The sequence below is a fragment of the Stegodyphus dumicola genome, chromosome 1 (genome assembly GCF_044657685.1).
Source record: "Stegodyphus dumicola isolate Sdum_Otavi_A_Nest chromosome 1, ASM4465768v1".
NCBI classification, from domain to species: domain Eukaryota; kingdom Metazoa; phylum Arthropoda; class Arachnida; order Araneae; family Eresidae; genus Stegodyphus; species Stegodyphus dumicola.
Window position 1 is genome coordinate 151,770,264 of NC_140768.1, and position 14,832 is coordinate 151,785,095.

Consider the following 14,832-nt stretch of genomic DNA (forward strand, 5'->3'; position numbering starts at 1 on the left):
GGGGGGCAGGAGACATCTGCATGGCCGCTTTAAGGCGGTCATAACGCTTTCGAGGTCGTCACCACTGACTGCCTAGAACCATCAGTAACGCTTTCAAACACTTTTCCAGTGACTGCCTAGAAGCGTCCGTAACGCTTTCGAGCTAGGCCGTCTTCACCGCCTAAACCCGGTCATAATGCTCAGAGGGTTAAAGAAAGACTTTGAAAAACCTTTGCTGTGGATGATATACATGCTTCACTCTAACAAGCTATCATTAAGGCACATGATGAACCATCTGGATGAACTGACAGTGGGTCTTATTGCATTTTATTGATCTGCAAGTAAGAGCTTTTTCAACCTTGAGCACTTTTCAGTAGTTATTTTCAACCAGTTGAAGGAAATTCACCAGCCATTATAGGGAATGATGTAAATTTGAGTACATATAAAAAATATCTGTGGGATATAGCTGTTTTGTCTATGAGATACGCTAAGCTATTAGTATCTGGCATTTTGAAGTCCTAGAAAACTTTCTAATGCAGGATAACTCATTACAGCCAGCAGAATCCTTCAAGTTTACATAAGCAGCACTAATCTATCTGCTACCTTAAAGGAGATGGTTTCTTTTATCATGCTTGAATGTAGCTTTACATTAAATGCAATCCAACCATTAAAGAAGCTTCTATTAACCTATGCCCCTAAGGGGCTCAATCTGTGTGAGTGTGTTGGTGTGGATTTGGCAATCCCAAGGTAACCTAAGGCTTCAAGGGATCATCTTGGGGATTATGATCCTGGAGCCCTAGTGATTTTTCCTGCTTTTCTTTTCCAGCTCTCCTAGTCTATTCTTTTCCCCCTTCTGTTTTTCCGTTTTGAAGGTTAGGGCTTGAAATGAGATGACATCGCTTTGTTTCTAGTTTCTGATGGAGAGAAAACTTCCCAGCCATTTCTTGGTACATGGTAAACAAATGGCTGGAAAAAAGAGTGCTATACTTTTGGGAAAGCCGACTGTGGGGCTTCAATTTGCATAAAGACTTGGTTAGCCTTGGGCACAGGAGTCTGAATTGATCTGCATCCATAGTTACATTCAGCAAAGTGGTTATGCTGCATATCTGCAGAATCTTCTGGTAGATATGCTTGCAGAACAAAGAACACATTCGAGAGTTAGTAGGTTTGCAAAGTTTTTTTTTTCAGCAAGGTCAAAATCAAAGGAGCCACTTCTGCCAGTATGCAAGTTCAAGATCAAGCATTCTTTCTCAGTGCACTACGCTACGTTGACCTTATCGATTGTCAACATTGGGAAGTTACATTGTCACCTCTTTTATCCTGCGTATCGAGTGTGTTAAGGAAGACTTCTCATCACTTTGATTCTACTCTTTGTTTCCCACATCCACACTTTCTACTTCCTATGCCATACCTAGGCAGTTGAGAAGTCCGTTGTTACCAAGATTTCTAGACAAGTGTGCGGGGCTAGAGTTTGAGATGGAGTAGTAATCAGAGCAAAAATGTGGATTAGTCGATCATGCTCACTTTTGAAATTAAATCCAGATTGAGGACTACGAAGACTAAAGACATAGTGTCGTGTATCCTTTAGTGGGTAATTATTTCACAAGATACACGCTTTTAAACTACATGCTACTTTTATTATATATACAAAATATATCATCACTCACATATACACTTATATCTACAGTTCTTTCATAATTACAGCTACTCGCATTTCAGTCCTTTTCTAATTACTTCACGCACTTTGATGCTTAGTGCAGTGCCAGCTTAAAGTCCGATTATGATATACACATCTATAGTTCTCAATATACCACATCCCTACCCACTCTATCTGGGGGATGTCCAATTCTACTGGATCGATGCAAAGGTTGTGGCACTGCTGGTTTCTTTGGTAACCTGGTTATATTAGCAGCAGGTCTGGTAGGTCGAACATCTGGTACAACCTTGGACTCGGAGGATGACACAGACTCATCTGCTTGGTGGCTATTATCTTTGGGTGGTTTTGGAAATCACGAGAGCTGGAGGTGGACGTATGAACCCCTCTTCTGTTATGGTTCCTCCATCATGCATCTGAACGATATGTCGTCGCCATAGCTGACTATCTACATTTATGGTGTAATGAAGTGCCCATCCTTGGATTGGACGGTACCAAATCTCTATTGCCTATCGCCTTGGCGATAATTTCTTACTGCCACTCTAAATCCTCAGTCTGCAAACTCGTAGGTTCCTTTTTGAATTCTGTCTTCCACTCTCCTTTTGAGATCTGGTCTCAATAAATCGATTCTTGTTTGAATTTTTCTCTTCAGCATTAGTATTGCAGGGCTCTGTAGAGTAGGTAAATTCAGAGCTTTCCTATGTTACATCAAAAAGGCCTATAAGTCTGCTCATGGGTCTGGGGAAAATTTATGAATGAATCATTCTGAACAGGCTTAGGCCTTTCCTTGACGGGCTACCGCCCGAGCAATTTGGATTCCGGAGTAACTTATCCACCACCAAACAACTTGTTCGACTTGTGGAGTTTTGTGGAGACACTCTGCACCATAGGTAGAATATTGCCATCCTCATGCTGGACGTGGCGAAAGCCTTTGACTGCGTCTGGCATGAGGGGCTTATTTACAAGCTGATAAACTTTAATATCGATAGAGAGATTATCGAACTTATTGTTTCTTTCATTAACAATCAAAGTTTTGTGGTCCCCATTGGAAAGGATACTACTAATACACGAAAGATTAATGCTGTGGTCTCCCAGGGGTTCATTTTAAGACCCATTTTGTATCTTCTATATGTTGCTGATTTTCCCCGGACACACCTGAACTGAAATAACTTCTTAGGCTGTTACGCAGACGACACAGCTCTAGCTGTGAGGTCTGCTAACGGTAACGCAGTAAAGAAACTACAAGACATTCTCTCAGAAATTGAAAGTTGGTGTACCGAGTAGAGAATTTCAATCAGTGCCCAAAAATCCCAGTTGCTCTTAGTTAGAAGGAAACACACTCAGACTCAGCCCAAGAGAAAACTCTGCTTGTTCAACGAAGTGGTCCCACAAGTGTCATATGCAAAATACCTTGGAGTTACACTTAATGAGAAACTGACCTGGAAAAACCATATCACAAACGTCAGAAAAAAGGCCTTCACAGTAATAAATAGCTTAAAGCCCATGCTGAACAAATATTCTAGATTAGACCTACGCAGAAAACGGCTTGTTTACATCATGAACATAAGACCTATTATAACGTATGCATCACCCGCCTGGAATACGGCCAACAAGAATGACTTAATGACCATTCTCTACTGAATATTCTATCATGGTTTTCTTTAAGTTTTTATTTTGACCTTTATAATCTACCTTAACTGTAGTAAATTCCAAAGGTATCAGTTTTTCTCCATTATATGTTTTAAATGCCAGACTTGTATTTTTAATTTTCTTTTTTGAAATTTTCCGGAAATTTTTTAAACTCGTTACCGATACTGCATCCCCTATATCCAATTCCATAGCTACCGGTTTTCCTTCTATGTTCACTTGGACCATTATGGGCGGTTTCCTGTTTTTCACCTCACTGGAATGTATGCTGTTTTCATTTCCTACATCTAATTGTTTTTGTTTCGCTTTCGTTTTTTCAGTGTTTTTAGCGTTGTAGCATGCTCTTTCAATGTGCCCTATTTTCTTACAAAATCTGCAGATACTTGTCTTAAATTTACAAGAATTTCTATCATGGTCAGTCTCCGTACATCACGAACACAATTTGCCTTTAGCACTCTTAGCTGCGTTGTTTTGTTTTTCATACTTTTGTTTTTGAGCGACTGGCTTAAATTTACCTTTATTCCTGGCACTAAATTCCTTAATTTCAATTGGTTCCCCAATTATTTCATTTGCATCTTTTAAAGCTTTTTCCATTGCCAAAGCTATTCTTAAAGTGTCATCTATACTGATATTATCCTGCTCAAAAATTCTATCCAGAATAGCCCTATCTCTTAGCCCACTAACAAATACATCCTGCAACATTGTATTTAACGTATTCTGATCGTAAGCGCACGGTATGGCAAGTGACCTTAACTCTGCCGTATACACACTAATTGTTTCCCCCTCGTGCTGCTTTTGATTTAGAAATATGTGTCTGCTAGGAATTATAAGTGGCTTAGTATTTAAATGATTTCTTAATGTTGTTTTTAACACATTATAATCTTTACCGGAAGGAGTATTAGGAGCCAGCAAGTTTTTTAAGAGACTATACATTTTCCTGGACAAACTAGAAATCAGTACTTTCCCACGCTTGTCCTGTGGAACATTTTGTATATCTAAATAACTTTTGAATCTCTCTAGAAACGAATCAAAATGTTCTTCGTGTTCATTATATTTTTCAAACTGAACCGAAAGTTTCGAATTGTCCATCTGTGATGTAATAACTGAGATAAGTCTCTCCATTAGTGCTCTATTCTCTGCTATTAACTCAGTTACAAGCTGCTCCATGATCTTCTGAAAGAAAAATGATTATAAAAGTTTTACCTTGAGCGTCTTCGGGGAATCCCCTAAATCCTTATTAAGATTGCAATAGGCATGTATTTTTTTTTTTTTAAATCACACATCCCCATCGCCAGCTGTTGTGTATCCTTTAGTGGTTAATTATTTCACAAGAAACACTCTTTTAAACTACATACTACTTTTATTATGTATACAAAATATATCATCACTTGCATATACACTTATATCTACAGTTCTTTCATAATTACAGCTACTCGCATTCCAGTCCTTTTCTAACTACTGTGCGCACTTCAATGATTGGCGCGGTGCCAGCTTAAAGTCCGATTATGATACAGTCAAAAGTCGTTAATCCGGACTCGTCGGGACTTCGTCGATTCCGGATTATAGATCATCAGTTTAAATCTGGTAAGATGGCATGCAGAAATTATAAAATTAAAAATATGAAACCGTAATTTATGAAATAAAGAACAATTATGATCTAAAGTGTATCAAAACTTACAAAAAAAAAAAGCTTGGTATTTTTTTGTTTACTTTATTAAAAATTTCTTTTAATGTAAGTTGTTTAAGTTGCTTCGTTTTTTATGTGATAATACATTCTCTTTAATTCTATAAACAGACATAATTTCTTGTTCAGTTACAAAGTTCCGCTGTTCAAGTCCTATAATTGCTGAGTCTACCGACTAATTTGTCAATCGAAATTTTTTCATTTCCAATAACCTCTGTCACTTTCTTCGCTATCGGAAGCAAATTATAATGACAAGGAATATGATTTAAATCATATCAAAGATGGAGTACATCGAGATGAAATACTACATTTAGTAAGGAATTATAAGCCAAATAAAATAAAAACATCTGCCCTGAAGATAAGGATAGTGCTGACAGATCAACTTTCAATTCATTGCGTGCCGCCGCGTTAAAGATAAACAAACGTTAAAGTTTAGATACACAAAGGATTATGTCTTTATCCATTTTTTGCAGCTATTCCACTTTTTGTTTAATGGACTTCGAAACATACTTTCGCTTTGTAGATCCTTTCATAATCAGAAATTCTCTTTGACATAATCGAAAGTTCAAGCTTTCATTAAATTGCTCTAACAGTCTGCAAAAAATAATAAGCCGGATCCAATTCGAAGATTAAGGAACAACACAATCTGCAACATTAACTAAAATAGATAATTAGATAATTTTAGCTTAGCTTATACCGTCCGTTATACATTAAACGTGCATTCGTGAACGTATTTTGCGCACGCGCACACACATATTCGCAGCCGTAAAGGTCTTACGTGCATGTGTCAGCGCGACGCTTGCGCAGAAAGTTTGCAGCTTTGAGGTCCGGATTATGGGTGTCCGATTAACGACTTTTGACTGTATACACATCAATAGTTCTCAATTAACCACAGTTGGAGTGTTTTAGGTGGTTCATTGAACCACACATAGTTGCATTTTTATCTAGTACCTCGGCAACAATGTTGTTTATTTAAAAAAAAAAAAAAAAAAAAAAAAAAAGTTTATTGAAAATTTTCAGTTGTACCATGTCATTACAAAATTACAAGATTCTTGTACATAGTAAAGGTGAAGTAGAAAATTTTGATAAAATTCGCAAGTGATATTTTAGTCAGTACAAAACAAACTTTTGTGAGTTAAGTCATTTTCATCTGACAATTTTTCAAAATTTTGTGGTTCAACATATCATTACGAAACAAAATTACAAAATTTCAAGGTTCTTGTGAGAAATGTAGATGAAGTAGAAAAATAGTGAAAAAATTCACAATATTGATATGCAGTTTTTGAGATTTAGTGTATTTCAATAATTCGACCTTTTCCTTCCTTTTCCAATGGAATAACTCTTTTTTTTTTTTTTTCTTATTACGTGCTCTGCCGTTGGGCACTACACGGAAATGGTGGGATGCCCTGTTGAGGTCTTTTTAAGGTAAACTGGCTTGTATCCACATTACACATGGGAAAAAACACGAAAACGCCCATGCAGCCAGCACGTTCGCCGGGACTCGAACCCTGGACCAAACTACCAGTGTTCAGCGGCTTTTACCACTCGGCCGCTGGTGGGCTGGAATAACCCTTTGATAACCCTTTTCTTGTATTCATGGAGGTCTTCTAATTGGTATATCCTGGGTATGTACCTTCCACTGCTGCCAACATTGTGTATCGATGATATCTGACCAACCATTATGGTGCATGAATTCATCTCACAGGCATAGTATACTTTAAACCAAAGATTCAATTTAACATCGCCCACCAGCGGCCGAGCGGTAAAGTCGCTGAACACTGGTAGTTCGGTCCGAGGTTCGAATCCCGCGAACGGGCTGGCTGCATGGGCGTTTTCGTGGTTTTCCCCATGTGTAACGTGTATACGAGCCAGTTTCCCTTAGAAAGTCCTCCACAAAAGGCATCCCTCCCCTTAGGCAGATAGCCCTCATGTGCTTTGCCATAATTAAATACACCAACACACCACCAATTCAACATCACTTGTCAAAGTAAAAATTGCAGATATGGAGGCAGCTTTTATAACGTGTCAAGTATGGTGATAATCTTCACCTTTGCTAAAGTCGTTTGTATGGATGAGTGAAAGGTTTGAGTCATTTGCATATCACTCTTGCAGTGATCAAATAATTAAGACTTCTGAATACTAGTATTTCGAGGTGTTTTGGGTTTGATTCCCTGCAAACAGACTAACTACATGACTGGTTTTCGAGACTTTCCCTCTATAAGTGAATAGGAGCCAGGTTCCCATAAAAAGTACCTCATTAAAGCATCCTCACTCTTAGGCACATAACCCTCATAGCTTTACCATATTCAGATAACCTAACCTAATCTGACCATTTGCATATCTAGCATTGGTGAACCTGAGCATTTGATTTCATTTAGGTAGATCGAAAGCAAAATTCAGTTTCAGAATCTGTCTAAATTCTCAGATGTCGAAACAAATCTCATTGCAAGTGTACTAAAATACATATGTGTGTGTGTGGAAAAGCAAATGAAGTATTACAAAAACATAGGAAGGTTTTATTGAATCGCGTAATAACGATTTTGTTTTATGACTTTCTGCCATCTTTCCATTAGAAAATTATGTTAAAAAAATTCTTAAGTTTATTTTTAAAGAATTTACTCAGTAGCCTGTCTGACAATGTCAAAAGCATTCAGGTTTGATATTCTTTAGGCAGTTCAGAAAATTTTGAAGAAATGAAAATTAAAGGCAGTAAGATCTAATGGTTATGGGAGTGATACAAAACAATCCCTCCGTACTCAGTAAATGTTTGTCTGACATTCATCAGAATGTGAACCAAGCATTATCCTGATGGAAGATAAATGAATGGTCAATTCTGGGCACTTTATTCTGATTCCTGCTTTAAAATCTGCTGCTTGTGAACAGTAGTTTTTAAAATTTAATATCTGATTTGGTGGCAACAATTCATAGTACTGTTCCTTTCAGGGCTGTAGACTCACTAGGGAAAAATGATCTACTCCGACTCTGACTCAACTACGACTCCCTCATATGTATAAACATATACACATGGGTTACAGGTTATTTTTCTTAATATAAAAGAAGCAATAGATGCTACAGAAAAAAATAGATGGCATAGAAAATTATTTATATTAATTAGCATTTACAGTACAAAGTCCATAATCCAGACTCGTTGGGACCTCAGATCAGGAATTTAAATCTGGTAAGATGGCATGCAGAAATAATACAATTACAAATATGAAACCATAATTTATTAAATAAAGAGCATTTATGATCGAAAGGGTATCAAAATTTACAAAAAAAAGCTTAATATTTATTTGTTTACTTTATTAAACATTTCTTTCAATGTAAGTCGTTTAAGTTGCTTCGTTTTTTGTGCTAATACTTTTTCTTTAGTTCTATAAACAGACATAATTTCTTGTTCAGTTACAAAGTTCCACTGTTCAAGTCCTGTAATTGCTGTGTCGAGAATACTGACTAATTTGTCAATCGAAATTTTTTTGTTTTTAATAACCTCTCTGTCACTTTCTTCACTATCGGAAGCTGTGTTTTCTGGATCTAGAACCGTACTACAGATTTCGCCGTACGTTGATTGATGATTGGGGCATTGTCGTCGCAATGAAAACTTCTGTTATATCATCTTCATTTATTACCGCTTCTCCACACTTCTTTACAAAATCCAATAATTGGAAAATTTCACCTTTAGTTTGCGATATCCGAAAACCTTCAAATTCGCAGCTATCATCTTCATCACCCTCACCATAAAATATAGCAGCTGGCCATAAATTATGCCATGCATTTTTTAACGCATCTGGAGACGCACTATCCGATGATCTTGTGATGCTTCACACAGCAGGTTTTATGCTAAAATACTTCAAAAATTCTTGAACTGTCTTGCCATTGTTCAAGAAATTTAACATAGATTTTAAAAATGCTACTTTATATTTGCATTTCAGCACGTGCACTATTCCCATATCCATAGGCTGAATGATAGACGCACAATCTGGAGGGAAGAATAATACGGATACATTATCTTTCACTAAAACTTTAAGTAAGTATGAGTCTAACAGTTGTCTACAATCAGGACTATTTTTGAGTCATCAGGTAAACCAACCGAATTCAAATGTTGCCAAGTCTCGGGCATAAAATGATTTTCAAACCAATCATTCATTAACGCTTGTGTCATCTATGCTCTTTTATTTGCACGATATATAATGGGGAAAATTGTTACTCCTCTAAATGCTCGCGGTCTTGCCTGTTTTTTGATTACAAAAAGTTTGCACTTGTGCATTCCTGCAGCATTTGCGCACGCTGAAATTGTTAGTCTCGCTTTGGAATCTTTGACACCAGTTGGAGCCTTTTCTGTAGAGGTTGCCAATGTATTTCATGGCACATATTGCCAGAAAAGACCAATGAATTCATCTGTGAATTGTTCAGCAGCTTCAGTATCAACTGAAGCTTTTTCACCTGAAATTTTTAATTGTTTTATACCATGGAGATTTTTAAATTTGGTTAACCAACCTGTCAAATATGTGCACTCAGTGTTCAAGTTCATTTCTTAATAAAATATTTTGGCTTGAGCCATTAGCATTGGACACGTCAATGGCACGCCCTCGCTGCGACGCTGTCTGACCCATTCAGTCATCACTTTGTCATGATCGTCACTTTTAGCATAACGAATTCGTTTTCTGTTATTCATTACAAGTGGGGTGTTGGAATCCACAAAAAATTCAAAAAGTTTCTTTTCTTTTTTGCTCATGTCATATACAGTTTACTTTCCAATGTCATACTCCTCGCATATTTTTGAAACACGTATGCCTTTATCCACTTTTTGTTTGATGGACATCGAAACATGCTTTCGCTTTGTAGATCCTTTGACAGCTCCAGAATTGGAAACTCTTTTTGAGTTAATCAAAAGTTCAAGCTTAATTTTTATAAAATTGCTCTAACAATCTGCAAAAAATAATAAGCCGGATCCAATTAGAAGATTAAGGAACAGCTCAATCTGCAACATTAACTGAAATGCCTTAAAATCAGTAAAGATAATTTTAGCCTAGCTTATACCGTCCATTACACATTAAAGGCGCAAGCGTAAAGCATAAAAAAAAAAAAAAAAAAAAAAAAAAAAAAATTGTGTCTTTGTAGTCCGGATCATAGATTATTCTGGATAATGGACATCCGGATTATGGACTTTGTACTGTATTATGAAATGGAAAAACTGGCATTAGTTATTTCTAAGAAACAGTATAGATTTGGCAAGATTTTCTTTGTTGGAGGGTCATAGATCCGATTTGATAAACTTCAGAGCTGAGAAGAGTCTTTCCATATCAACTTGAGTAAGAGGGAGAGCTGTTACTGTTATGGCTACTTCTTTTAACTTTTCAAGATAGATTTTTACAAGTTCTAAAAGAAGTGTCTTGCAAGTGCAATCATATTTCTCTATTTCTTCAAAGGCCTTGTAGAAATCTTGTTTGTGTTTTTTCATTTTTATATCTAAAGGCTCTTGTTTTTTTTTTTTTTTTTTTTTATTTTCATTCACTTTCTTTGCCTTAGCCTTTTCAATATTATCCAAAAATATTTCTCAAAATCTAATTCATCAATGGAAAAGGATGATAGAGACTCAATTGCAATGTCTGCAGTTTGACTGTCCTGATTCAAATTCTCCAATTGTTCTGAGAATAATTTCATTCTTAATAAAAGTTCATAGATGACTTTCTTTGCCTTTTTAATTTGTTCGTCATCCAAGGAATTTCGGTGTTTCGGATCTCCATATGTTAAGCCCAGCAAGATCTCATTGTGTAGCAAACTAGTTTCTCTTTTCCTCATTGAAGAAATGATTCCTTCTGCAATAAACCCGCTATTTCAGAAAGAACAAACATCCCATTCTCACCTTCTGTCAATTCTTCAGATTGCCGCTTTTTTGTGGCTATATACGGTTTAGAAAGAAGAGTTTCCAATTCTGCAAGATCATTCCATAGTCTTTCTGTTAGTAAAACATTAGGGTTATCTACATCTCCTAAAAAAATTCTTAATTCTAAAAACCTCTTTATCATCAAATATGTACTTCCTTATCACATTGCTTGATCAATAATTGCTCCTTTTCCTGCTTGCTTCCTAAGAATGGCATCAATTTTAGGAGTTCTTGCTGCTATTGCTGCTTACCTAAATTTACCAGCAAGATTTGTAACTAAATGAATCAGTTTAATCACTAATGGCAAATATCACATCCATCCTCCTCCCTTATATTTATTTATTGATAGGTCAATAAAATATAAAATAACTATTTATTAATGTATACAATCCATAAATAAAAATAATAACTCAGCTTGTCATTAATTTTTTCAATACATTTTAACTTCAGTTCAAATTTAACCTGTTCAATGAAAACTGGAGTCGGAGTCGACCTGTTTTTAGCGACTCCAGCTCTGACTTCTTTTAACCCAAAATCTGCCTGATTCTGACTGCATGACTCCGACTCCACAGCAGTGGTTCCTTTGTAGTGCCACCATGCACAAAACATTACTTTTTTAGGGATGTAGCCCACTTCTTGATGTTACTATTTGAAGTTACTAGTGGAAATTCTTTTGGCTAACCTCATGATTTTTTTTTTCTTGTACCATTATTGTAAAATATCTATTTCTTGGCATGAAGAATGAGTTTTTTCAAGAAAGGAACTTCTATATTTCTTTCTACAAATATTCTGCTGTGTTAAGTTATGGAGTATCCATATACTGTAGAAGCTTAGACGCTTAATTTTTCAAATGATCATGTACTGTACTGTATGGGAAATTTAGTCTATAATTCTCATATATAATGTGAATTAACAGTTGTAGCTTCTTTTCTAGGTATTTGTTTACAGAGAATGTTTGTCCAGAGTAGGTATCATCATCGAGGCTGAAATTTCCTCGCTTAAAACTTCTTAAATCACCTTTAAACTGTCTCATCAGAAACAGCATTTTGCAACATGTAGCACAAATTTTAGAAGTACTCTTGACTAATAGTTTTTTTCGTTTTTTTAAAATAGAAGAGCACAATATGACAAAATGAACTTTTGGGTTCTCCATTTTTAATACTACACTAAAACAAAAGTTGTGCTATGCTGGACTTTTGAAAGACTGTATTTAAACTTCCTCTTCTTATAACTGATGACAAAATAATTAATGATAGCAACAAAATAATTTGAAGAAAATGTACTTCAGTTTGGGGGAGGGGGGGGAAGGGACCTTTTCAGATAACCCAATATAAATATGACAAATTTAAAAGTTTGTTTTTCTGTTTATTCCACCAAAGTGAAAGAAATATATTTTTTCATGTTGTACACTTTGGGAGAAACTTGGCCAATCTGTTAAAAATATAACCATGAATAATTGTAAAAAACATAAATGTTTCATGAAGTGAGTTATTCCATCAAACCAATTTTGTTTCACGTATTTTCGTCCAATGGCATTATCATTGACTTCAGCAACACTTTTGTGTTGTGTTAGCAGTACAGCGTAACTTTATAATATAGTTATTTGAACAAAATCTTGCACTACAGATAATTCCTTTTAGCTTAAGAATTTAATGTCATAAATTGGTAGCTGCCAAATTATATAATTCATTCAAGGGTACTACTCCTTAACTCGTATTTAGATCGGTGTCAGTTAAAAATGTGCCGCTTTTTGTGTGTGTGTGTGTGTGTAAAATTATGGAATAATAATAGTGTTCAAAAGGCCAATAAAATTAGTTCTATAAAAAGTAAATTTCTTTTTAATTTTTTAATGTGGAAGATTCTACACATAATTAAAAAAATAACAAAATGAATTCAGTCTAAACAGATGGCATAAAATTACAAATGCCATTCAGTACTGCAGAAAAAATTAATGTTTTTTAATATAATCTATGCCACAGAAATTCTGTCTAGTATGACTAAATGATGGTGAGCAGTACCCCACTGACATTTATTTCTTCCTTTAGGACTCCCCAACAATCGCTTCACAGTTTGGGTATGTCGCCCAGTTTCGAAGTGTACAAAATTATAACCATGAATCGCAGTGAGATGTTCGTACCCAGCATTTCTTTTATCCTTTCCAGCAGTCTGAAAATATAATGGTGCCATAAGTGATGCTTTTCTGAATGGCAGTCATCAGTATTGTAGTACAACGATTGAGAACTGCAACCAGAAAACTTTCTTTGCTTTCACAGTATAAACCCTCCAATATCCATACAGAAGAACGTGTTCAACATTGTCTTTTTTTCTTTTTGTGAAAAGGCTTTCGCCTATTTTTACAATTTTGCTAAGTTCGCCGATTTAATTTCTTTTACAAGACATCAAACTATTTGCACCAATCTACTGTTTTGTGATGGCTGATTTTTAACTAAATTGGCAAAATTCAGTCGACGTCAATTCCTGACACCACAGATAGATAAAGTGAATGGCATTGAGGAAAGAAAGATGCAAGCCTTCAAACCATGTTTTGGTTCTCAATCTTTTTTTTCTTTCAGCAAGAACGTACAAAACAGTGCCATACAGAAGCTTTATTTGAGTCAAAAGTTAACTTAATCAGATGATTTTGAGAACAAAGTTTATTGCTATGGAATTACCCCTTTGTCCTGGAAGAATCTTATGGCAGCCTCTTCATTATTAGGTAATTACCAAATTCTGTAATCCATAGTAATAAAAAAATGGCAAAAAAGTAACGAATGATGATAATTTAAATGAAAACTAGAAATCTTGAGCAATGGTATATTTATATTCTTGAGTCACAATATTTGACGTGGTTGTTAGCACATTTTTAACTGAACGCCACTTAAATGGAATTGTACCTATTCAAGTTCCAGCACCAAAATATTACATAAAGGACATGTGTGGATTGATTAACAATTGGTCACAATAACATTGTTCATAGCGTAACTTTATTATACTGTTGGCACACTTTCATATACTGTGAATATCCCTGATTGATTATTGTTATTGAGCGTTTTAATCTTATTTGACTGTTATATAAAATATATATGCATATAAAACTGCTTACTCATATTTTCAAATATTTCATTCCACAGCCAGGTTTTTGAGCGAAAGCCAGTACACATTGCCAAAAGAAATGAAAGTCCAGATTATTTTAAAACAGTAATGAGTTGTAAGCATTTTGATAACATGATGAGAGAAGTAAGTAAAATGTTTTTTAAAAATTTATTTCCTTCTACCATTTTTAATGTATTTAAAGAAAAGTATTCAATATATCTCACATGACTGATAAACAATTATTGTATGAATTTCAACTCAAAGAACATAACTTTAGAGTTTACTATTCTTATAAACATGGAGAAAATTCCTGTTCAGTAGGATTTTTATGAATTTTAAAAAGGCAAATGATAGCTAATTTTTAAAATCATGCAAAAAATTAGTTTTTTAAATGTTAAACTAAATTGTTGATGTAGCATAAAATGAAATTCGAATACTTATGTATTATCTTGTCAGACATGAAAGTTGCCTTCATGCCATGCCGAAGTTGCACCGATCATACAAACGGAATTCTGAAGAATTTTTGCGCCAAAAATTGCCGCTACTCAAAGCCAAAATAACAAGTTGAAGATTTGCGCAAACTTGGTGTTCATGTACTGCCAATTTTTGCCAAAGGGCCACCTGTAAATATATTTTTACCCTTGCTTTCCCCCCCCCTTCTCAGAAAAGCTTTCTTTGATTTCTACTATTTTGTGAAGCTCTCTTTAGAATGCTATAAGTGCAAACTCCCCATGGGTAATGGTTTCCATATATTTGTATTTTATGGGCTATATTCAGTTGTCCATAATATGGATCCAATAACTTTGAAAATAATCCACTATTTGCCATTCTGGAGAAGGCAGGTCCCAAATTTTAAAAAATATTTTTTCAAAACACAAGGAAAAAACA

General features: G+C 35.3%; 1 protein-coding gene across 2 annotated transcripts in view; it reads left to right on the forward strand.

Annotated features, from left to right (window-relative positions):
• NO66 (Bifunctional lysine-specific demethylase and histidyl-hydroxylase NO66) overlaps positions 1–14,832 on the forward strand; it is a 180,124-nt gene that overhangs the window by 66,767 nt on the left and 98,525 nt on the right. For both annotated transcript variants that reach the window (XM_085822128.1, XM_085822134.1), the window contains one exon: positions 13,983–14,088. In XM_085822128.1, coding sequence (XP_085678254.1) covers positions 13,983–14,088 — 106 coding nt within the window. The remainder of the gene's footprint in view (positions 1–13,982; positions 14,089–14,832) is intronic.